Here is a 25,410-nt window from a genome sequence, read left to right as displayed (position 1 = left end):
CATTGCTTTTCATGGAGATTAGCACAGTAGTCCCTCCTTACCCATGGGTATTACATTCCAAAATGCCAGGGGTGCCTGAAACCACGGAGAGTGCCAAACCCTATCCATACTATGCTTTTTCCTATACGTGCATCTGTTCACTTAAAGGAAGCACTATACAGCTTCTTGGTGTTGTCAACATCATCCCTCTTGCATTTTAGGGCCATGATTAAGTAAAATAAAGGCAACTTGAACACCAGCCCTGCAACACTGACAGTCGATGTGATCACTCAGACAGCTGCTAAGTGGCCAACAGGCAGGTAGGGTGCCCAGTGCTGACAAAGGGCTGATTCACGTCCCAGGCAGATAAGGGCAGACCACTGTAGTCTTTCATGGCTGCCACCAGCAGAAGGAATGAGAAACAAAGCTGAGATGAAACAGAAAAGCAAGAATTGGGGATCGGGTTTCATCCCATTTCTGAGTAGCAAGATGAAATTAAAACCCTCCTAAGAAGTCCCTGAATTCCTTTTACCACTCTTTCCACAAACCGTCTTTTTTCAATCCATGGCCCAAGGCATAAAAGGAAAGTGAAAAAAAAAATCAAAGCAATCCTAGTAACATTTGTGGTAGAAAATCTGACCAGATTGGTATGTGTGAATTTCATATTATTCTAAACTCCCATTATTCTCAATGGGCAAATTTAGGGGTAGTTAGAATGCCCAGTGTTTGGAGACCTGCCAAAGAACAAAGGGTTTCTAATGAAAACTGGGAGACCCAGTCTTTGGAGGCTCCAAGTCCCACCTCTGCTCCAGCTTAAGCTGGGGGTAAAGTAGGCCCTTCACAGGAGGGAAAGTACAGACACCCCGGGGCTCCTTAGAGGGTGCGAGGCCCCTGCCACAAAAACCTCCGGAAATAGGAGAGGGCAAAAATCACTCACTCTCTTTATCAGTGATCTCCCGTATTCTTACAAATACCATACTATACAGTCCTATCATTTCTAATGTGTGTTTAAATGGGAATAAAATATATTACATGCATAATTTTCCCTCAAATTGCATTTGTGAGATACAAGCCTGGGTCATTCTGATGCTTTTCCGAAGTGAAACGCAGCCCTGTGCTTCTTCCAAACACTGCTGTGGAGCAAGGCCAGTGCCTTCCCTTGTCTGAGTTGGACACAAGTAACTATTATGTGCTGCTCTGGAAACTATGACAGAACGTTATTCATCTGTTTGTTTTAATGGTTCATAGCCAAGAAAAAAAAACTTAAAAAATTTAATTTAATTTTTTAAAGCAAAAACGTGGTGTGAGAACGAGCAAGGGACTCCTTTGCTAAGGAAATACATGTCGGCAGTTGTCAGTATGCAGGTGTGGGGAACGGCACGGGTGCTCAGTGTGGACACCTCCATGCAGCTCGCTCTCACAAAGGCATTCCAGGAGGAGGAGAAGGCGTATTAGGTGAGCTGAATTCCCAGCCTTACGGACTGCAGTTGTCTCTGTGAGTCATTACCCCTCTGGGTGGACGTGCCTTGCTTGGCTCACTCTGAAAGCTGATGACCTTTAAAGGTCAAGTATGTTAACTCATTACCTTCTTTGATGCCCACTTTCAGATGGGTCTTTGAAAACAAAACTCGTGAGATAACTCTGGGATCACATATTTAACCTGTGGTCTCTTGACCGCAGCCACCCTGAGGCACGGCGTATTCTTGGTTCTCCCCACAACTCCCCTTCTCTCCTTTGCTCCAACCAGCTCTTCCAAGTCTCCACCTGTATTTGTCCCAGTGCCCTTTCTCTGAGGGGCTTCTCTTCCAGGGCCTGTGCAGTTAAAGCTGACGAGACTTAAAGTATTTCCCCTCCTCGTGCTTGGCATTTAATCAAGGATGCTTCAAGGTTCCAAATCTTCTCAGAAAAGGGAAGGAGGTATTTTTGGAGAGGTGGTAACTGTTTGACCACATAAGATTATAATTTGGTCTTCAAGTCTCTATGTCTCTGGTCTTTTATCCACATTGGAATAATTCTGCAGCCTTTACTTGGATCTTTATTTTATCATGTATCCCCTATTTTTAATTAAAAGACAGAGCTATCCTGGCTGGTGTGGCTCAGTGGATTGAGCACTGACCTGTGAACCAAAGGGTTGCAGGTTCAATTCCCAGCTGGGGCACATGCCTGGGTTGAGAACCAGGTCCCCAGTAGGGGGCATGTGAGAGGCAACCACACACAACTCTCTCTTTCTCCCTCTCTTCTCCTCTGTCTAAAAATAAATAAATAAAATCTTTTTTAAAAAGAAGAGAGAGCTGATTTTCAACTTAAAGAGATCTGACTGTACCTCCCAAGGGAGACCCTGCCTCTGAGCTGGGAAGCTTTGCACCCAGCCCTGAAGTTACAAGCACCAGCCCTAGGAAGCACTGTGTGTGTGCTATGCTTTAACCACATCGACCAATATGTGGCCTGATTTACAAATTTAAAAGAAGATGCTTTCCATCCAATTATGGCTGTGATGGTCTTTTGGGAAGGTACTAGTAAGTTATTTTCGCTTGGGTAAAGAGAAATTGCTTCCTACGTGAGAAAAAATAACTCACACTTTGGTAAATGGTGCACTAACACACATCTAGGGCTATTGTAGCTCTCTGCACTGTGTGACAGCTTTCCTTCAAACCAGGATTTGGGGCTTTGGGCACAGGCTTCTTGATGTGATTCCATCCTTATGGCTCAAGATGGGGTTCTTGCCCTGGCTGATGTGGCTCAGTGGATTAAACATTGGCCAGAGAACCAAAGGGTCACGGGTTCAATTCCCAGTCAGGGCACTTGCCTGGGTTGCAGGTCAGGTCTCCAGTAGGGGGCACAAGAAAGGCAACCACACATTGCTGTTTCTTTCCCTTTCTTTCTCCCTCCATCCCCTCTGTCTAAAACAAAATAAATAAAATCCTTTTTTTTTAAAAAAAAGATGGGGCTTTTAATTAAGAGGGGCTGAGGGGGATAAAGTCCTAAGTGTTGGGTTTTTCCATTCGCTGCCATCTGTCCCCACGAAGCTGCCGTGGATGGCCTGGCAGGACCACCCTCTCTGGCTTCCAGTTAAAGAACGATGAGCTTCAGAAGAAAGAAACCTGCAGATACTGTGTAAATTAATCAGTGCTTATAGCCAGTTAGTCAACTTGGAAAGAACCCGCAAAGTTACCCCCGCAAATCTCTCTGAGCTCTCTCAGGCTTGAATTTCCAGCCACTGTCCCTCCCCTGAAGTCCCTCTACCTTGTCCCTTGTGTATGAAGGAGGACTTTTTTAAAATTGAGGTGAAATTCACACAACACAGAATCAACCATTTTAAAGTGAGTAATTTAGTAGCAGTTGGTGCATTCCCAGTGTTGTACAACTACCACCTCCATCTAATTCCAAAATGCTTTCCTCACAACTAAACAAAACTCCACACCCACTGAGTAATCACCCCTATATCTGCCTCCCCAGCTCCCTCCCAGTAGCCACCAGCATGCTTTCTGTCTCTGTGGATCTACTTATTCTAGGGAGTTCAAATAACGGAACCATGGGACACGTGGGCAGTTGTGTCTGGCTTGTCGCACAGAGCCTGTTGCGGACATCCTCCCATGCGGGGCCATGCTCCAGCTCTCTGCTCCTCGTTCATGGCTGCGTAATATCCCATTGCATGTCTCTACCACGTCTAACCGTCCATCTGCTCACGGACATCTGGGCTTGTTTCCATTTCTTGGCCGTTGTGAGTAGTGCTGCTATGAACATTGGTGAACAAGTGTTTCTCTGAGTCCCTGATTTTAATTCTTTTTCTTAAGACATGGCACTCAGTGGCGGGAGGGATCTCTGTAAGGCTGTGACAAGGACTGAAGGAGGTCCTTTGAGGGCCAGCCCACCCTGCCCACAGCAGCATATCCTGTCTGTCTGCACACTGGAAGGAAGAAGGTCCCCATCCTGGAGGATTTTTTACATTTTTATTTTGAAATATCATTTACATTTAAGCAAAGTTACAAAAATGGTACGGAGTTTCCACATACAGACGACCCCTGAACAACACGGTCTGAGCTGCACAGGTTCACTTGTATGTGGATTTTTTTCAATAGGCACAGTCAGCCCTTCGTGTCTGTGGGTTTCGACCAACCTTGGATCGGAAATACTGTTGAATCCATGTCAGTGAAGGAAGGGCTGACTCTAGAGCCAAAACTGCATGTGGATTTTTGACTGCGTGGGGGTTGGCACCCCCAACCCTTGTGTTGTTCAAGAGTCAACTATATACTTCACCCCATTTCCCCTAATGTTAACATCTGGCCCTGTATTATATTCAAAACAATGCGCTTTTTCATTTTCAGAGAATTCTCTGCATTACTCACTGACCTGAGAAGTTTGCCCAGAAATTTGTGTGGACTTCCGCTGTCATTATAAAACTCCCTTGGGCTGCACCCTCTGTGGCAGCGTGTCCCTTTCCTGGGGCTTCCTGAACAGATGCTTCTCCTGCTGCCACAGTGTTTGCGATCACTCACAGTGACCCTCAGCCGGGTTTGGCCAGCCCTTGGAAGCTCCCCACCCTGGAAAAAGTGGGAGACCCCGGAGGTGCAGCGTAAACTGTTTGCTTTTCCCTATCACATGACAGTGAGCTAGGAAGGTTGCAGAGGCTGGTGATGTGGTAACTAAATTGCCTTTATGAGAAACATGAGTCCCCATTGCAAATCGGCCCTGCCTCCTGACATCACCCGGAGGTAGCTGGTGCATGTCCGTGCCAACGCCGTGATGAATGGCTAAGATTCCACTTGCCCTTTCACGGCACACGTTTCTTCCCCGCAGAACGCAGCCTCGGGCACGCTCGTTGCAAGTGCCCTTGTGCTTTTGCCGCCTTGCTGCTTCCTGTTTTTAATTTGCTGAGCATGGAGGACATCAATGATGAAAGAAGTGCACGCTGGAGAGAAGCATGAGGCTGATTAATGCCGGAGGGGGATTTGTTATCCCCCAGCCCACGCCAGCAGGAAAAATGGGAAGGATGAAAGGCCTTTGGGACTTTATGTTTAAAAGAAAACCTTTTTGCCACCCGACGTCTTCACAGCCGAAAGCCCCTGTAAGCTGTGCCAGAATTTCCATGACCAAACCATTTGGAAGGACACTGTTTGTCATGGTCACAAGCACTAGTTTAGGGCAAATCTAGCCATGTAACTTTGGGCGAGTTCTCTGCTCTTTTTGATCCTCGGTTCTCTCATTTGTGGAAATGGGAATAATTACATCTACACCTTCTTTATAAGATTGTTGTCAGCCTTAAATGACTTAATATCAGTTTTATATGTAAGTGAAACTTAGTGCCTGGTACAAAATAAAGGCACTGTATAAAGTCCCTTATTTATAGCTCTGGCCAGTGTAGCTCAGTTGGCTGGAGTGTTATCCCATACACCGAAATGTTAGGGGTTCGATTCCTGGTCGGGGCACACACCTGAGTTGCGGGTCCATTCCCAGTCAGGGAGGGTATGGGAGGCAACCAGTTGATGTTTCTCTCTTTCTCTCCCTTCCTCTCTCCCTAAAATCAATAAACTTTTTTTTTAAATTTAAGGCCCTTATTTATAAATTAGGCTGATTTAGTGAAAGGGAGTATTGAAAAGCAGAGAACACCATTGCAGATCTAAAAACACAGTGTAATGGCTTGAGCTTAAACTTGAAGCTTAAATCCTATGTCCAACACATACTGGCTTTGCAAATTTGAACCATTCCCTTCAATTCTCTGAACCTGAGCGTCTCCCCCTGTAAAATATGGAGGAAACACTGCAGAAGGGGCAGCTGTGAAGAAAGCACTTAGCACAGTACCCAGCACAGAGAGTGGCAGACACTTAGAAGAGGTTTGTTTTTCTAGTGCTGTGGTTCTCAACCACATTCAAATCACCCGAGAGCTTTTCTAAAAGCATGAATACCTAAGCTGTGTCCCCAGAGAGTAGGATTTAATAGGTTTGAGGTGGGGTTTGGGCCTTGGTATTTTCAAAAACTTCCTGAGGAGATTCTTATAAGCAGACAGGATTGAGCACTACTCCCTAGCAGATGACATTTAAAAAAAATAAACTTGTTTTGTTTTGTTTTGTTTTGTTATTTTATTTTATATCTGTTCCCAGGAGATTGGCCAGAATATGAGTAATTCTGGGCACAGTAAAAAACTCAGTACACCTGCAGCTCTAAGCCTTTCATTGACAAGAAATGTGCGGCCAAGGAGTTACATTCCATTTTATTTTGGAAAAAAGAAAGTATTCAAAGAGTCTTTGTAGAGTCTTGAACTGGAAAGGTGGTAAGAAGTTTAGCCTAAGCCTCACACATAAAATATGGGAACTCCCAGTAGGTTGGGGATTTATATGTGGGGGTAATTCCAGGGTTTTGTCCTCCCAAGAGATATAAATCGAGGCCTTGAGAATTTACTGTGGGAGAGGAAGAGGTGTTCTCATAATGACACCTTTAAAATCCAGGGCTCCACTAATGCCTAGGGATAGAAAGACATCATCTATAATAGCACGGGGCTGGTGGGGGGGTCTCAGCACTTTGGTCTCCAAGATCCCAGGCTAGGTCATCGAGAACCTTCCTTCTCCCTATAGGTTTATGGTATTAGTTACCCAATAAAAGTGGGGTTAATTTTACAACCCAAGTAAAATGTAAGCCAGAAAGACTTCAACATTACTCTAGGATTTATGAAAGTAAACATGTGGAGTGCTTGAAGGATTTTGCAACATTAAACTTTCAATGTCTTTATGTTGAGTGTATGATATATCCATTTGTATTCATACTTAAAGTTTGCATTTTTGAGAGTTTTGCAGTACAGACAGTTTTCAGGACCAAACTGAAGGCACGTCCCCATCTCCACCTTCAAAACGACTAGTTCGTGGTTCAGTGCGCAGGGAGCAGGAAGCGTCTGAAACCGCTGCCTTGAGGATCAGCCCTCTCAGACTTCTCTCACCTGGTTTTCCAAACCCCCCACGTGGGGGAGTCCAGGGCTGTGGCACTGACCACAGCCCATTTTACAACATAGGAGCTTAGTCAATAATTGTCCTTCAAAATAAGTATCTTCTTTGGTCATTGTAAATTCTTTAATAATAACCGTGTTACCTCTGTGCAGTACTTTTTTTAAGCATTTATATTATTTGATAGGCTCCTCATGGGTTTCCACCCGCATGGTGGAGAAGTCAGGTATCCCCTTCATCTTGGAGAGAAGAACACAAGGCTCGGGGCTCAGGAAGCTCACCTTGAGTGTGCAAATGTTAGGCTCAGGAAGGGAATTCTGCCTCTCCTGACTTTTGCTTTAAAGTGCTTTAACTTAGAAGAAACCAAAGAGAAGACATGATATTTTGTTCTAGCCCGGTTCGCAGAAGAGGAGCCCCCAGCGTGAAAGTCAGCCCGGGAGCGTGGATGGTGGTCTTTTGTCTGGCTGTGGTCTGCCTTGGAGAAACAGCTGAGCGTTCTGTGCTCTGGCGTCTTGTTCATCATGGGCCCTAATAGGGGGTTATGGTCTCTGTCCTTCAGAGCCGAACCCGCCATCTTGGGTCCTAACTGCTAGCCTTGCATCTCCAGCCGTTTCTAATCACCTCATTTTCTAGTGTCTCCTGTCTTCAGGGTAAAATCTACCCCACCACCACCTTTTAAAAAATGAAACTTATTAGTATAATTGTGAGGCAGCAAAATTTTTTTAAAGATTCTATTTTGAAGTTTTAAGGAATTGTGAAAGCAAGATTTCCGTTGACATCTTTTCTAGATTACCCTGGATTTGGTGACTCATTTGAAATGTTCCAATCCACAATTCGCCTGGTCCTCTGTCTGCAGGGTGGAGGTAATGTGGTCTCAGGCGGCGAGGAGCCGCAGAACTGGACTGCCCTCTAGTTTCTTGTCAGCTGCACCTACCTTCTCACCCCGTGACTCACGTATCAGTTGGAGTGGATCTTGTGCATAGCACACACACGAAGCAGGAACAATCTGTTTAAAAAACAAAGAAACAAAACTGTAGAACATGTGCGCAAATTTCCAATTCATTTCCTCTTTACTCTTACAACTACATCATCTTCCAACCCACCACCAGCTGCGAAAATAAAAGTGTTTTCTTCCATATTTAAGGATGATTCTGTGCTTCAGGATGGTTTTTTGGAGGTGAAGGAAACTTGACCAGTGTGACCAACAGATGTTTTTTAAGTGATGGATGAAACTGAGGAAAAGCCTAGTCCTTTAGCCCAGTCTTTAGGATACTGTACCCAACTGCACCCCCTAGTGACTATTTAGGGCATTGCCGTCAGATCTAACTGTGAATATACTATATTGCATCAATTAATGTCTATGCTCTGTTTTTAGAGATGAATACGAAGAAGATGGATTCTGTCAGCCATACAGAGGGATTGCATGTGCAAGATTTATTGGCAACCGCACTGTCTATATGGAGTCTTTGCATATGCAAGGGGAAATAGAAAATCAGATCACAGGTATGTTAACCAATGAAATCCTGTTAATACCTTGAAAAACTATTCTTCTCACCAACAGCGGCACTAAGTTCCTCTGTTGACAAAGGAGTAGGGTAGACATTGGGGTTAGGACCATAAAGAGCATTAGATGTTATCTCTGTGCTCTGGAATTTACATTAAAATAATTTATTGAAGTTGCTCTTAGAGAAAAGGGAAGCTTTGAAAAGCCCCACATTCGTTTAAACACTCAATTGCTGAGTGTTTTTGGTGTGCCGGGAACTGGACTGGGCACTGGGGCACACGATGGTGTGGCAGGTGGGTAAGCCCCGTGGTCTCTGCCCTCACAGAGCGTACTGTTTGGAAGCAACCCCATGTAGACGGAAAGGGGATGAATTTAGAATTACCATGACTCTAGGGAAGTCTCTTCTTCTCCATGAAAATCTTTCTTCATCTGTGAAGTGCATGATGAGGCAAGATGATCATAGGGCTCTCCCTGCTCTAGCTTGCTGTATTTCACTCTTCGTTTTTCTGAATTGGAAGTATCCATAAAGGAAATCTAATAGTGAAGCACTTTTCAGCACCCATGAGTTAGGTAGTGTAGGCTGTAGTGTGGGCTACCTTGCACAATTTCGCACACCTAGTTCTGGTGGCTACGACACCTTGTGCCTCTTCTCTTAGTGCCGTTAGTTTGCCCCTGTGCCCTGTGCCGTCCCCAGCCATTAAAATGACCTTTGTGAGATTCTAATAAGGTTGTTGGCTTCAGCGAATAAAAATACAGGACATCCGGTTACATTTGCATTTTTGATAAACAACAGATAATTTTTTAGAAGTATGTTTCGGGTGTTTCTCTGACATTTGAATGTAACTGAGTGCCTTGTGGTTTATCTGGCAACACTGGGGTTTAAGAGAGGCAAGAACAAACCCAAGGTAGGCACATGGAACAACAAAAAGTCTAGAAACAGTGTCCTTTGAGGAAGTTGAAAGAACGAAGAGGTGACAGAGGAAACTATTTAACCTGGAGAAGCAACAATGGGAAGAAGCAGCTGCCAGTTGCTGACGCCTCAGGCTTTCAAGGGGAAGGACTCTGTGAGGTAGGACTGATGGGGGGTGGGAGGAGGGCTGCCGAGGGCACATTTCAACCTAATATGAGAATGATGAACATATTTTTTACTAAGTACTCACAAAAATAAATGGGAGTTCTATAATAAGTATTTGGTTACCCATTTATAATGATCCTCTTGAGCATTTTCAATGGACATCAACGTATGGGAAAGTGTTACGGTTAAAAAAAAAATCCATTTAACTTTGTTTAGCCCAGCATTTCCCAAACTTCTTTGGCCATGGAACCCTCGCTTCTCCAACATGGTACAGAATTATCATTCTCAGGAACATTCTTTGGGAAGCAGTGTGCCAACAATCTCCTAGGCTGCCACGGAGTAAGCTCTTTGTCTGGGGAGGCATGCAAAGAGAGGCTGGACCTCTCACTGGGAGGTTAGGCTAAGCGACCACTAACATTCTTTCATACTCACTGGAAGAACTGAGCTGTGCTCTCTGAGAACTCCTAAGTGAATTGACTCCTTTTCAGAAGATGGAGTAGAAAGTATTCAAGCCACAAAGAAATTAAACCAGCTCCCCAAAGTCCTCCACCAACTGAGAGGCACAGCGCAGAGCTGATTCTGCGCTGGGGCTCAGCCAGCCCATCAGGCCAGTCCTGCCCTGCAGCTGTCAGATGTGTTAGAAGCCTCACAAAACCAATAAAACAGTACCGGATGAAACACAAAGTTCTGTTGCTTTGTAGTAAAAATGAAAAATATATTGTACTTTAACCTAATTAATTCTTTTTATTAGGAAATGGTACACATGTAACTTAATCTTGTTTTTTTAAACTTTGTAGTCAAAAGGATTTTTTTTTCAAGCCGGTGAAAGTAAGCTGCTTAGACATCTGACTCGAATCTCCTTCTCTGGCCTTGTCTGTGTGAGCACAGCAGATTCCTTCCCTGTGTGTTTATATCTGATATTTGTTGACTAGATAACCAAGGATAAGCCCCAGCCCCTGGGCGATGATGACTGTGTTTGTTTTCTAGCTGCCTTCACCATGATTGGCACCTCCAGTCACCTGTCCGATAAGTGTTCTCAGTTCGCCATTCCTTCCCTGTGCCACTACGCCTTCCCTTACTGTGACGAAACCTCATCCATCCCAAAGCCCCGTGACTTGTGTCGCGATGAATGTGAAATCCTGGAAAATGTCCTGTGTCAAACAGAGTACATTTTTGCAAGATCAAATCCCATGATTCTGATGAGGCTGAAGCTGCCAAACTGTGAAGATCTCCCCCAGCCAGAGAGCCCCGAAGCAGCAAACTGTATCCGGATTGGAATTCCCATGGCAGATCCTATCAATAAAAGTAAGTAGTAGCCCCTGACACTCTGTGCTGCCCTGGGCACCAGCAACCCCCTGGCGCAGTGACACTGGACTTTGATCCACAGCAATGGTTTCTGTTGACAGTCAGATTACCTTCCAGTGGGCTAAATACATACTATGTACAGGCTACCTTCAAGAAGCTTCATGGAGATCATTTTAAAATATGGTTGCTGGTTCCTTGATGATTTAAAAATAGAATGACCATATGGCCCAGCAATCCTGGGTATATACCCAAAATAATGAAAAATAGGTGTTCAAACAAAAACTTGTATGCAGATATTCACATTAGCTTTATTCACAGTAGCTAGGAGGTGGAAACCATCCAAATGCTCATCAGTGGGTAAGTGGACAAGCAAATTATGGTATATCCACATAATGAAATATTATTCATCCATAAAAATGAGTAGGCATTATTCATCCATAAAAAGGATATAATGAATTATTATTCTATCATAAAAAGGAATAAAATCTTCTTCAACATGACTGAACCTTGAAAACATTGTGATTGTGAAAAAAGCCAGGCCCCACTCTATGATTCCATTTATATGAATTATCCAGAACAGACAAATCCATGGAAACAGAAACCAGATTAGTGGTTGCCAGGGGCTGGGGGAGGGAGTCAGGGTTCTGGGGAGTGACTGCTCAGTGAGTATAGGGTTTCCTTTTGGGGTGATTTAAGTGTTCTGGAATGAGATAGTGTGGAGGTTGTACAACGTTTTGAATGTTCTAAACACATTAATGGTAAATTTTATGGCATGTGTCTAGTACCACAATTTTAAGGATATATTAATGGGGCTTGTCTCCATCCTCTGTCCTCTTATCACCATCAAGCAAAAGACTGCTCCTCGCTGCATTTTCCATTCACCTAGAGTTAAACTCATTGGTAATTGTTTTTCATTCCCTCTGGTAGTTCATCCTATTAGTTAAATAACTTAATGCATCTAAAATGCTTAGAACTATACTTAGCACCTAATAATAGCAATAGCATCGCATTATTCTTACTATGACCATCTCATCATTACCTCTCTGAAAACCCAATAGATTTTGTTGTCAGTGCTTTCACATGACAGCCCCATGGGCACCTGGGAGGAGCACTTAGTCATACCTGCTTCTCAAGGGCATCCCGTCCATCAGCACAAGACGGCCTTACCTCCTGGTAGAAGCCCACTGTGCGCTGCCCCAAACGAACATCCTCTGTGGGTTAGATGCTTTATCACACAGTTTGGATCCACAGCCATCAAGCAGAAGTGGAAAGAACAGTGTGGCTGGAACCTTCCCTGAACTGTTCACTAGGAAATTAACTCGTATGCCCCAGTTTTTATTTTTACTATGTTCAATATTAAAAATAGTTGTGGAGTACTGGTTTTATTCCTAAAGCATAAGCTTTAAATCCTCCCAGGAATGTGACTGCAAGGCAGGCCCTGTGTCCCAGCCCAGCGAGCAGGGGGACCACCCGCATGGCCCCTGACCAGCAGAGAAGCCTCGGCCAGGAAGTTAATTGCATGACCTCCGTCCAGAAACTGTTGGCCGGGAGTGGCAGCATCTCCTCTGTTTCTTTCTCACAGTTTGGGCTTTTCTTTGGTGTTTTTCAGATCACAAGTGCTACAACAGCACAGGTGTGGACTACCGAGGGACCGTCAGTGTGACCAAATCAGGGCGCCAGTGCCAGCCGTGGAATTCCCAGTACCCCCACACGCACACCTTCACTGCCCTCCGCTTCCCGGAACTGAATGGGGGGCATTCCTACTGCCGCAACCCAGGGAACCAGAAGGAAGCACCCTGGTGCTTCACCTTGGATGAGAACTTTAAATCGGAACTGTGTGACATCCCAGCATGTGGTAAATAGCCAGTCATTACCTTTATCATGGTCCACGGCCCCTTTCCTTGGGAGAATCCGATAAGGGGTAAAGGAGATGGATGGTGTTTGTTTGCTCTCAAGCTATGTTTCTTGGGTAGATAAACCTTGTTATCTCTCCATAAAACACCTGTTAGTGTACCAAAACCCACTCTCAAGGGACAGACTGATGTTATTCCTGTGACCACTGTGTTCATGGGTGTAACAAACACTGTCTCTTCAGAGTCACAAATGACACATCTTATCATAGTCATTCATATATTGGCCTGGCCAAAAAGGCCGTTACCTTTTTTCTGTAAAATAAAATACACATTTTTCATTTTCGCCAATAACTTTATTGGTTTGGATATTCTGAGTACGTCAGCTATCTCCCACTTTAGACTTCTAGTCAGTAGATGCCAGGGGTGCTGCTAAACATCTTCCAGTGCATAAAAGAGCTCCACAGCAAAGAATTATTTGGCCAAAATGTCAATAGTACAAAAAACTTCACAAACCACTTTTGACATGTTCAGTCAGTCACAGCTCCTTCTCCGTACGATGCACAAATCTTTGTGTTTCAGTTCCTCTTTTACCTTTCTTGAAATAATACAGCATAATATGCTGAAAATGTGTTCTATTAATTCCATCTTCAATATTAAATTAGCTGCATAAAAATTCACCAATTTTGATTTTTTCAATGCAATGCTGATATGGCAGCTATCACAATACAAACTAACAAAATTGTTTTAAATGAAGTTAAAGACAACTAAACACTACTAAAGCCATGGTACAGAAAAAACCTAATGGACTTTCTGGCCAACCCAGTGGGAGAAGACATTACCCACAACTGTCCATGTCCAAGTGCACCTTCGTAGCGCAGCAGGTGTAGCAGAAGCAGAAAGAGAGCTGTTTTCTGTGTCCTTGAGAACACCCACAAGGTGGAAGCAATCTGTAGTCATTACTCAGTTATTCCAGGCAATCTGTGGATAAACTGTGTCCTTCGTCTCCTTCTTTCACTGTAGAAGTAGAAAACAGAAGTGAAATTCCTGAATCAGTTTGTTCGTTTTTCTAGGAAATGTTCGGAGGGTAGGCAAAGGAGAATGAAATGTTGATGACACCTGGAGTGTGGTACTCTTCCCTCACTGACTCCTCTTCCTGACCCTCGTTCTCATGTCATGTCGATGGGGTTTCCCAAGCAGAGTGGGGCCACTGGGATGTCACTGCTGGGACAGCCGCGGCAGTGAATGGAGAAAGTGATGTGCGCCCGGAGTTTCCTGTGACCCTGAAGGAGTTGTCACCCAAACAACACTACAATGTCAGGAAGATAGTAAATGTTTCCTCAGTAGTATCTATTATAATTACTACATGGTCAGTATATAAAAAGGAATCTATTGTAAGTAGTGTATAGTCTGTGTGAGAGCCCACGATGGGTAGGGGGTTCAAAAGAGGAATAAAGTGTCACTCACAGTACAGGCACAATGCAGTTAGCACAAACGTTATGGGACAAAGAAGACAAAGCTAAACCGGACTGAAGAGGTCCATAAGAAAAAGCAATAAAAATACTAAAAAGAACTCTTAATGAAGAAAATTTGGAAAACTGTTATTTTACACTTTCATTCTTATGTGTTACTTGTTACGGTATTATCTTCTGCAAAGCGGTTTTGTGAGTGGTTAGACATGCCAAGTGTGAGGAAGAGGTGACCAGACCTCTTTTGTCTTGCTGGGCTTTAAAATGCCTTCAAATGCAGCACAAAAAACAAATGATGAAGTTAACTCTGCTAGAGCCACCACTGGAAACTTCAAAGCAAATGATCCTTTCTTTTTTTTAAATGGTTTGCACTTAATAATTTATGACTTTCCATGCATGCTATATTCCACATTAATAGGAAAGGAATAAAAATAAGTTGTGGACGTATCATGATTTGCTCAGTTGCCCCGTCCCTCCTCCTAAAACAGGTGAGGGGCGGAGATCTGCATGAGAGCTGAGGGTAAAAGCAGCGCATACTGAGCACCGGCCACGTGCCAGGCACAGTGCTTGGGGTTTTTGCAGGTGTGGTTCCTATTTACCCTCACACTGTGGCAGATATTATTAACGCTTGCTAGTGAAGAAACTGAGGCTCAGAGAGCCTCCAAGTCACCCAGCCAGTTGACGGCAGGTCTGTATGACTCCAAGCTCACCTTCCTGTCTGTCACTTCACTGTACTGTCTCAGGATACTAATGTGTGTCCTTAAGAAAACCACATGGATTATTTTAAGGAGGAAGCACATCATTTGCTCCACTCTGGGTGAATGCAGTTGTCCTTTAGGTGACTTTTGACCCTTAATTTCCAACTAATACCCATCAGAAGTATGGAGGTGATTTACTCATACCCTAGAAGATTTGTTGGTAATCCAGTTCAAGTTTCATTACAATTAGTTTAAGTCAAGACTGTAAATTATACCTAAGAAGCATTGGTTTTCATTTCAATGGCCTTTCTGAAGCAATCAGACCAAACACATGCTCTGAGGGATGCAAGAAATCCTTGCATGGTCCTTGATCGTGGACAGAGAAAAGGATCTCCTACATCTACAAAACACCTACCTTGCGCATGTATGATGCTCCTTGCTTTATGTATCCCTCTCCACTTAAAGCTCCTAACTGTGCTGTGCGGTGGGTGTCGATAACATACGCCACTGAGGTTCCAAAGGGCTTAAAGGACTAGTCTAAATCACATAACCAATGGATTCAACCTTGAACCATCATCTAGCCACATGAGCTCTAACTAAACTCTAGCTCATGCACTTTTCCCAGACACTCTATCTCCTGTTTAAAGATCTTTCAGAAATAAATAAAAGTAAGACAATAGACTCAACCTCTGGATTCCAGCACACCAATTCCCGTAATATGCTATGACATGAAAAAATGTTCCCTTGCTGATGAAGAAATTTATCAGAGTATTAAGCAGTACATTAGGATAGTATTAATCAGTGCAGTGATACTGGAAACCTTCAGAATATTTCTTTTTGAATATCAGTCTGCAGAGGACAGAGTTAAAATTCTGAGGACCGGTTAATTCTAGTCATGTGAGAGATAAATTTGGATGAAAGTTAAATCTAGAGATGACAACGCAGTTTTCACCACTTACAAAAATAATTTTTTTAAATAGAACATTTTTATTTCATTTGGAAAGAAAGCAGTTCCTCATGAATTCTTCAGGCCAAGACACAGATCCGTGCATTACAGGGTCAGGGAGGCCGGGCTCCCCGGGCGAGAAGCAGAGAAGGGGCCAGTGTCCACCATTGTTCCAGGGCGAGGCTCGTCGTCATCATCCCTCCATAGCCAGCCTCTGACAAAATAAGAGTGACGCAGCCCTGCTTTACAATGCTTCTTTAGCACAGCTGATTTTTTTTTCTCATTTTATCCTTACAAAAATCATGAAAGATAAAGTAGGGATTTCTTGCCCTGTTTTACTACATGGGAAAACCAAGGTCCAGGGAAACGGTAGGACTTAACCAACATCACAAATTAATTCATACAGATTAGGTCCCCTGTCTCTAGGGCCACTCACTGCCTTTCTCCCCGCCCCCATAACCTGTGATTCTCAAATGGGAGGTTTGCCTCCCAGGGAGCATTCAGCAGTGTCCGGAGATACTTTGATCTTCACAACTGGGTGAGGCTGGCATCTGTTAGGTGGAGGCCAGGGATGCTGCTGCACAGCCCAGAATGCACAGAGCTGTCTCCAGAAGTTTCCACCCCAATGTGAACAGTGCCAGGGTTGAGGAACCCTTAGGGTGAATAGGAAATATATCATTTATACCGCAGAATACGGTATATTATATATAGCATAAATTACACAGTTTAGACTATAGAATAACAGTAATATTAAATAGCAGTTACATTTATTAAAGCTTACAATGAGCCAAAGACAATGCTAAGAGTTCTTTTTATGTATTATCTTATGTATAATAGTTTTATAACCGTATGAATTGGGTTTTATTCTACCCAAGAAAAGAAAACCAGGACTTAGAGAAGTTAAATAACTTGTCCAAGGCCATAGGGTTAATAAGAAATAGATCCAGGACTCAAACCTGCAGCCAGCCTGTTTTTAAACTCTCTGGTTATGTATGTCCATGAGTGTGTATGTGTGGACAGACAGACAGACAGACAGACAGATATTGAGAATAACTTTTCATTTTACCATGAGCTGTGTGCTTGTGGGGCAGATTTGAAATGAGTCCGTGTCTTCCTCCCTCCCAGATGGGATGGAGTCTCATGAAAACGTTTCTATGTAAGTCAAAGTTAGGAGATTTCAAAGTCTCCATGGGGTTTCTCGTTTTCCTACTGATAACTTTTGTTTTTGTTTCAAGTTAGTCAGGCTAACACAAGTATAGACTTAATTAAATGCAGGACGTAAGCATTTGTTGTACTTTCTAGAGTCAAGGCACTGGAGAACAGTCTGCCACAGATTGTTTTATCTGTGAATTTCCCTCTAAGACAGAACTTAAAGTTAAACACAACCAAGTCTGCCCGCAGTGGATTCTGGGTGTTGGCTTGGCCAGGACTGTGTGCGTGTGCCCAGGCAGTGCTTGGCGAGAGTGAAAGAACAGGGTAGTTGGGGCAAGACCTGACCTCTCAGCCTTCCTGTCTTTTTTTTCCTATCCCGGGCATCTAACAGTGAGAACGGTTAATAATTTATTCAGCCACTCACTGAAATGAATATGCGTTGAGCTTCTACTGTGCATCAGACTTTGTGAACATGTTAGATCAGACCGTATTTTCATGTAGCTGACAATTTAGTGGAAGAATCAGATGAAAGAAATATGATTCGCATTAAGTACTGTCGTATAATTTCCAACATTTCTGTGTGCTGCTGTTATGTGCTTTGCATGTTAGTGATGGCTGCTGTTTGTTGAAAGTTCTTTATACCAGCATCTGGCCTATGAATTAATTGATGCTCAATGAAATATATTGAATTAATTGATCCTCACAATAACCGTAGGATAAAGGCATCATCTTCATTTTACTGATGGAGAAGCTGAGGCAATGTTGTTTTTGCTAAAGCCAAAGTTCAGCCTGGGTTGCAGACCAAGTCCCTCTAGGCCAGATCCCCAGTAGGGGGTATGTGAGAGGCAACCACAATTGATGTTTCTCTTCTCTTTCTCCCTCCCTTCCCCTCTTCTAAAAATAAATACATAAATACATCTTAAAAAAAGAAGAAGAAGAATCAAACCAGGCCCATAGGACTGTTGGTCCGGTCTTCTGTCCACCATGCCAAAAGTTTTTAAAGAAAAAATTCTCCATTATTCAGAGTAATGCACATTCCTTTATCATTTTCCTTTTCCTTTGATCTTTATGAACTCCAGGTCTTTTAGATGCTGTCCATTGATGGTCTTCTTCACAGCTCCTTTGGTGCAGGAATGAAACCCACTTCTACAAATCATCTACTCTGAGTGACTTTATGGAGCCCCACTTAGTCTCAGCCCTGATATGGACCAGCCCTCCCCCGCAGCAGCTCGGCCAGGCCCCACAAGTTTGCCCTGTTCCCGTCAAGTCCCAGCTCTCCTCCCTTCCCGGCAGTCCAGCTCCCAGTCCTCAGAGTTGGCCATCTTCCCCAAGATTCTGCCTGCAAACCTTCATTCACTACACTTTCACCTCTAGTCACCATGGCTACCTTCCAAGCCAAATACTGTGGGCTGGGTGGAAACTAAGTTGAAAAAGAAACATTTGCCTATGTTCTTTCCAACTGGCACCTAGACACACCTCCCAGGTTCACAGTTTCACTGTAGCCCTTATCATTGCTTTTCCGTGCAGCGCTGGGGATGGGGCTGTGTCTTTTTCCCTGAGAGCTCCTTTTGCACTGATCTGGCGATTGTATTTTGTCTACCATGTGACTTACGTTCCCTCTCTCTCTCCCACAAGTCCCTTATTTGTTTCTTTCTTAAATTGTATGGGGAGGCAGAACCTCTACTGGATTGGTGTTCTAATTTCCAAACCTTGGCCCTTTATTTTACTCTAGATCAAGTTCTGAGGCCACATTTCTTCCACTAGCCAGGATAGCATGTCCGATTCACCTCTAAGTAAAGGCTTCCCCCTCTACCAAACAACTGGAATTTCCAAGCAGAGGTATTGTGTTTGCTCCTATACCAGCTTCACTGAAGAGTACCCATTGATAAGAAAAGTGGACCATTGGCTCGGTTTGGAGTTTTCGTACCTGGCCTGTTGCTTTTGTATTTCCTTTCAAGTCCTTGCTTTGCAGCAGTTTGCCAAAGGGCGTGTTGCCCAGGTCTGTGCCTGAATAGCCCTGACTTGTCCCATAACCTTACAAACACCCGCCCTGGGTTCTGCTTTGTCACAAACCATTTTCTACAATGTGGTGGTTTACAGTCCGGGGCAAGGCAGATGTTTTCCAGATTGCGAACACTGCAGTTTTTAACTCGCTCTGTCAGCAGCCTTCTCCCATATTTCATAGAAGACCTGTTGTAAGGCAATTTGTCTTTCAGCCATTTCTTCAAACCAAAATTGAACATTACAGTGAATTGGGTGGTGGGGAGGGGGAAAGGAGGAAGGAATAGAGCACTGCTTTGTGTAGTTTGAAGCTTTCCGGAAGAGTTATTTTTATACTGCAGAGATTTTCAAGATGTACTTGGGTCTCCAGTCTTTATATATTTTCAACAAAGGAAAGAACAATAGTTGCCCAAAACTTATAACTGAGTCAAGTTTTCTACACATTTTTAACCATAAAATAATTTTCTCTCAAAAGTTTTTTTCACTGTCCCAGTATATACTGAGTCTTACCCAGTGTGTCAGCCAGTCTAGCAGTAAGCTTTTGGAAGCTCTCTGCTCTTTGGGTCAACCACCAGGTCAATAGGAAGTACTCCTTGTCATCTTAACCCTCTTAACCCTTTGGTGACAGAGTAATTCCCCTCCTCCTCCTCCTCCATATCACTAGACAATCAATTAAGCAAACTTTTATTAAAAATTTCCCCTCCTCTATCATAATATACTAGGATTAATTTAAATTACTATTTAGTCTACAGTTTTAATTTTTCCAGGTTTTTTCATACAAATTTGTGTAGTTTTTCAACATTAGATAGAAATCTTAAATCTATTAGAAAAAAAATAGCTCTCAAGCCAACTAATCTACTGGGGCTGTTCAAGAACAAAGTCCACTTTGACTGAGCATCGGTCCTCAAAACAGCACCAAAACATTAGGTACTGTGTGCTAATTTCAGAAACAACTGATCCATTGATAGATAGCTCCTTCAACGAAAGTCGGAATCAAGAACATGGTTAAAATAAAAGTCAAAAGTGTTCAAACCACTTGATTTCAAACCAAGTATATTTTATGCTTGGAAACACTAAAATAAATGTTTTGTTTATAAATATGGAAGGAATAAAAACATCACTATATCAAGCCACAAAGGACCAAAAAAATTTGAGGACAAGAATACAAAAGTTAGTCAACTTTGCTGTTTTCTAGGCTGCTTAAATCTCATGGTATTTGCAAATATAGCTAAAGCCTGTATTTCTTTAAACCTTGTATTTCTACTCATTTCCCATTGGCCATTTTGGAATTTTGTATGCTATGTTTATGGTGACAGAATTCTGATATAACACCACAAGGATTGTTGTCATTGGCTTTGTATCAGTCAAGTTTCTGGCAGGAAGCTAAAGGCACAAGCAAACAGACTAAGGAGAATTTTATGAAGAGATTATGTATAACGGTGGCAGAATTAGGGAAAACCAGCAAGGTGCAGAACCCAGGCAAGCAGGAAGGGGAGACATTACCATCCTAAGCCTGGGAAGTCAAGGGGACAATCAGTTACCTTACCCCATAGTAGAAGCAGAAGGGAGAGGGCTATGCAGTGCAGGCTGTGACTTTTGGTAGAGGGATGAAGGCCACTCTCTGCAACCCAGCAAAGAGGGAGTCAGGGGAACAAACACATCAACCATACTCTCTTCTTGTCCTGGCCAGTTCTTTTTATCCTGCCAATGCCTCCCCTTGGCTGATCCTAACTGGAAGCCAGAGGACAAGGGTGCCTATTAATACCATTATACACACTGAGGTCAGCCACAGCCTAGAGCTGGGCAGACAAGGACTAAACTGGATGTGGTGGGCTGAGTACACTAGGGAAAATATGGCTATTTTTAAATCAGTTGCTTCATAAGAGCGTCAAAAGTTCTGCAGGGACCTAAAGAAGGAATGTCAACTCAGTTTATAAAATCAGAGAACCTTGGGAGGAAGCACAGAAACCATCCAGCCTCTGCTCGAACACTGCCAGGCGCCTCCCGAGACGGGTACAGCTCTCCCACAACGTGGGTACGGGATGGCTCCCGCCGCTCCAAACCTGCCTTTGCAAGCTGGGACCCAGAACTTGTATGTTAAATCTCCTGATTTAAAAAAAAATGTTGGCCACTATTTTTTTAAATACTAATAAGTAACAAGTCTATATACTGGATCTAGTTTGTAACCTTTGGTGTCATTTCTCATCCAAATTTGAAGACACCTATACATCCTTTATTTGATTTTCTTTGATTTAAAGAGCATATGGCACCTCCAGTCTTTCCCTCCTATCCCCCTCCTACTCTGGATGTTTCTTGCTTCTTCAAAGGCCTTCTTAAAAACATAACAGAGTAGAAGACATCTGTCAGAGTGTTTTTACCAGAACAGGTAGAGCAGGACCATGATATTTTTGACCGTGACTTAGTATGGCCAGAGGAGGGGATTTTGTTGCTCTGAGTGCCGTATGTGAGAAACGTTTTGAGCAGTTTCATTGTGATGTTGCCAGGTCCAATTGAACCTTCAAGTCTTCACTAAACTTATTTGTTTCTCTTTTGTTTGGTTATATCAAAAATCATTTAGCAAACTTGCTTAATCATGGACTTCTCTAGCAAGGTCTTCAACCTGACTGCAAGCTATAATATTTATTTATAAATTTTCAACTGGTGGTCTTTGGTCATTTATTTTAGCCTGTTGTGTATGATCCTCTACAAAAAATTTCTCTAGTCAGTTAGGTATCTTTTCCTAGATTCAGGCCATTTTCAAGTTGAAAAATGTCATCATCAAGTAGTTGATGATAATGTTGAACAGACAGGTTTCCTCAAGCATAGCCCTCCACAATTTGCTGTGATTTTCTGATTAAAACTTAGGGTTTAGGCACATGGTGAATTACAAATTCATCTAATATTATCTAGCCCTTCATTTTCTGTCCATAAAGGTAATCACTTGATCAAATGTTTTGCTAAAGTTTAAATGCGGTTGGCTTACCACTCTAAAATAATCCTATCAAAAATTAAAAAGATTTAATTTGATAAAACCTATTGAATTTTGGTACTTTAAAGATTAGCTCACCTGGCTGGCGTAGCTCAGTGGATTGAGTGCGGGCTGGGAACAAAAGTGTCCCAGGTTCGATTCCCAGCCAGGGTACATTCCTGGGTTGCAGGCCAGAACCCCCAGCAACCGCACATTGGTGTTTCTCTCTTTCTCTCTCTCTATCTCCCTCCATTCCCTCTCTGAAGATAAATAAATAAAATCTTAAAAAAAAAAGATTAGCTCAGTTTAAAAAAAGTGGGAAAAAGACTTAAACAGAAATTTCTTCAAAGACGATATACAAAGACAATGAGTATATGAAAACATGTTTAATACCACTAGTCATTAAAGAAATGCAAATCAAAACCACATCTGTCTGGATGGCCAGTATCAAAAGAAGGAGGAGAAGGAGAGGAGGAGGAAGGGGAAGGTGAGGAAAGAGGAAGAAGGAGTGGAAGGAAAAGAAGGAGAGAAAGGAAAAGGAGAAAGGAAAGGGAGGAGGAAGAGGAGGAAAAAATAGCAAGTGTTAACAAAGATGTAGAGGAATTAGGACCATTTTACATTGCTTGTGGGAAGGCAAAATGGGGTAGCCACTATAGAAAACAATATGATTGTTTCACAAAAAAATAAAAAATAGATTACTGTATGATCCAGCAATATCACTTCTGTGTACATATTCAAAAGAGCTGAAAGCAGAATCTTGAAAAGATGTTTGCAAACCATGTCCACAGCAGCATTACTCACAATAACTCAGAGGTGGAAGCAAGCCAAATGCCATCAGTGGATGAATGGGTAAAGAAAATATGTTGTATTATTCAGCCTTAAAAAAAGAAGGAAATCCTGTCACATGCAACAACATGGATAAACCTTGAGAACATCCTATTGAGTGAAATAAGCCAGTCATAAAAAATACTGTACAATTTCACTTATAGAAGGTACCTAAAATAGTCACATTTATAGAAACAGAAAGTAGGACAATGGCTGCCAGGGGCTGGGGCGAGGGGGAGGCCGGACGAGTTGAATGAGTATGGGAATTCAGCTCTGCAAGACGAAAGGTTGTGGAGATGTGTTGTACAACAATGCAAATACACTTAACACTATTTATTGTGTGCTTAAAAAACTTAAGATAGTAAGTTCTTTATGTGCTTTTACCATAATTGAAAAATTTTTTTTAATTTTTATTTATTGATTTTAGAGAGAGAATCGATTTGTTGTTCCACTTATTCATGCATTCATTGGTCGATTCTCGTGTATTCTGTGACTGAGGAGCAACTCTGGCATATGGAGACGGCATTAAGCAACTGAGCTACCCAGCCAGGCCCAAAATTCAAAGTTTTTAAATTAAAAAGAGATTAGCCCAACTCTTTCCTTTTATAGAGGAGAAAACCGAGAGCTCCTGAGAATGTATAGAAATGCCTGTGGATTCCAGTTACTGATTTTCCTCAAGTGTTCACAGATGAGTTAGTCTCCTAATTATTGGGGTTAAAACATTTTCTGAAGAGAAAAATTTGAATCACTATATACGGCCTATTGGAACTCTTAGTTTAAGAATTCACTTGAGAATGCATAACACACTACTAGATCACCTTCTTGGTATTTCCATCACTAAGCCCGGAGAACGAATGGCTGGGCCCAGCGTGCCCACCCATCAAAGGCCTAGTTACCACCATTTCCCCTTCAGCTTCCAGGTGTAGGCTTAAGTGTCACTAGTGCAGACCCCTGTCTGCTAGAGACCTGCTGATTGTATAGTTACTACTAGTAACAGATGGCAGCAATTCCTATGGTTCTCAATTTTTTTTTCAGGCAAGATCATGATTTAACTTATTTAATTTTCTTTGAATTCTAAGTTTCTGTAAGGTTTCTTCCCACCTTTGCCATATTGCAGATCTGAGCATTTTCTTGTTTTAACTCAAAAGCAATATCCCAGATGACGTTTCACTTTATAAAAGTACCTCTTGAATGAGAAACCCTGTGTGCCTTGCTTTAAGCCCAGGATGAGAAAGGAGTGTTTCCTCTATTATATTTAATTACTAATCAAAGTATTGAATATCATTGTCAAAATAAAACAGGAATGTCAGATGTGAACTGCGATACCAAATTGATTTTCAAAAGGAAATTAATCATGTGATCCAGACTAAATCGTTGGTTTCAGAAATCCCAAGCATTTAACTTGATGTAACGAATATGTGCATTTAACTTTTAAACAGCTCTTTGGAAGTATTAAAAAGCTGCACCCTGCTAATGTTCTTTGCCACGCATTGGAGGCGTCCATTTCCCCTTAAAGTGCGCAGGAAGAATAATGTCCATTGTTCTCATGTGATTCTTTTTAATAGTATGATCTCTGCTGGATATTAGCTCCCATTGAGATGGAACCTCAGACTCTTAAGGAGATGATGAGAAACAATTCCACATAGTATTCTAACTTGCATTAGTAATATAATTTATAAAACATGGAAGTATTAAAGGCAGACAGGCTTGCATTCCAACCTACCGTAACTCTTTCTAGCTTTGTCAAATTATTTCTTCTTTCTCAGACTGAATTTCTCTATGTGTAAAATCAAGATAACACCAAGCACTGGGTTAAAACGATGAATAAAAATGCTAGGACATTTCAAAGAAGTCGGACAAATATTAGCTTTCTAATTTTCCATGAGTAACATTAGTTGTTCTGAGGAATGTTTTCATATAAAGTTTTTTGAGCCAGACACCCACTCCCCTTCTGGCCAAACTCGGAGAGCTCTGTGGGAAAGTGAGCCTGTTGTGTGGCAGGCGTACAATAGGCCTGAACTGGCTTTCCGTCCCTTCCAATGTGACCGTGTATTGTTCTGCCTGATTATTTCACTTGGCAAGAAGACCTTGTGCTCATTTGCATATCCTCAGTGTAATCTGAAGGAGCCAAATTTGACTGTGTTTAAAGGATTTAGCTTCTTGAAGTTTGTTCTCCTGCAGACCTGCAGGGGAATTTGGCCCAGACCTCTCATTTACAATCAAAGGCATTCTGTGAATAATCTGATACGGAATGTACAGAATAGGCTCTTTTGTTTGCCAGACAGGTGAGAGCCCTGCTTTCTCTTGTTGCTAAAAATCTGGGCCAGAAAAAATGACTAGTGTTACGTTTGTCCTAAATCAGCCTCATTCCTTTTGTAATCATTACCCTCATCATGATTTCACTGAAAATCCAAGAATAGCAAGAGGGACTTCTCCCCTTACAGTGCTGAGAAATATGAAAGGGTTTTTTAATCTTAATAATAATAATCATAGCATCCAACAACTGTGTGGCAGTTTTCAGTTTTCTGAGGTTCTTTCATGAACATTATCTCTCATGCGAACAAAATGAGATGGAATGAAAGAGGAGATGGAGGTAAGAGAAGTTGTTTCTTGCCTTAGGTTGTTTAGAATTCCCAGCCCGAAGCTTTTATCCCTGAATCCTTTCCCCTTCTAAGGGTAAGGGGTAAATATGGAGTGACTGACTTG

General features: G+C 42.5%; 1 protein-coding gene across 3 annotated transcripts in view; it reads left to right on the top strand.

Moving 5' to 3' along the window:
- ROR1 (receptor tyrosine kinase like orphan receptor 1) overlaps nt 1–25,410 on the top strand; it is a 377,323-nt gene that overhangs the window by 329,925 nt on the left and 21,988 nt on the right. For all 3 annotated transcript variants that reach the window (XM_045835556.1, XM_045835557.1, XM_045835558.1), the window contains exons 5-7: nt 8,287–8,414; nt 10,478–10,795; nt 12,405–12,650. In XM_045835556.1, coding sequence (XP_045691512.1) covers nt 8,287–8,414; nt 10,478–10,795; nt 12,405–12,650 — 692 coding nt within the window. The remainder of the gene's footprint in view (nt 1–8,286; nt 8,415–10,477; nt 10,796–12,404; nt 12,651–25,410) is intronic.

This window comes from Phyllostomus hastatus, unplaced genomic scaffold, assembly GCF_019186645.2.
Source record: "Phyllostomus hastatus isolate PE091 unplaced genomic scaffold, TTU_PhHast_1.1 phas_contig_209, whole genome shotgun sequence".
Classification (NCBI taxonomy): Eukaryota; Metazoa; Chordata; class Mammalia; order Chiroptera; family Phyllostomidae; genus Phyllostomus; species Phyllostomus hastatus.
The sequence above is the reverse complement of the archived record's forward strand: the minus strand, read 5'-3'. Positions and strand labels throughout refer to the sequence as shown.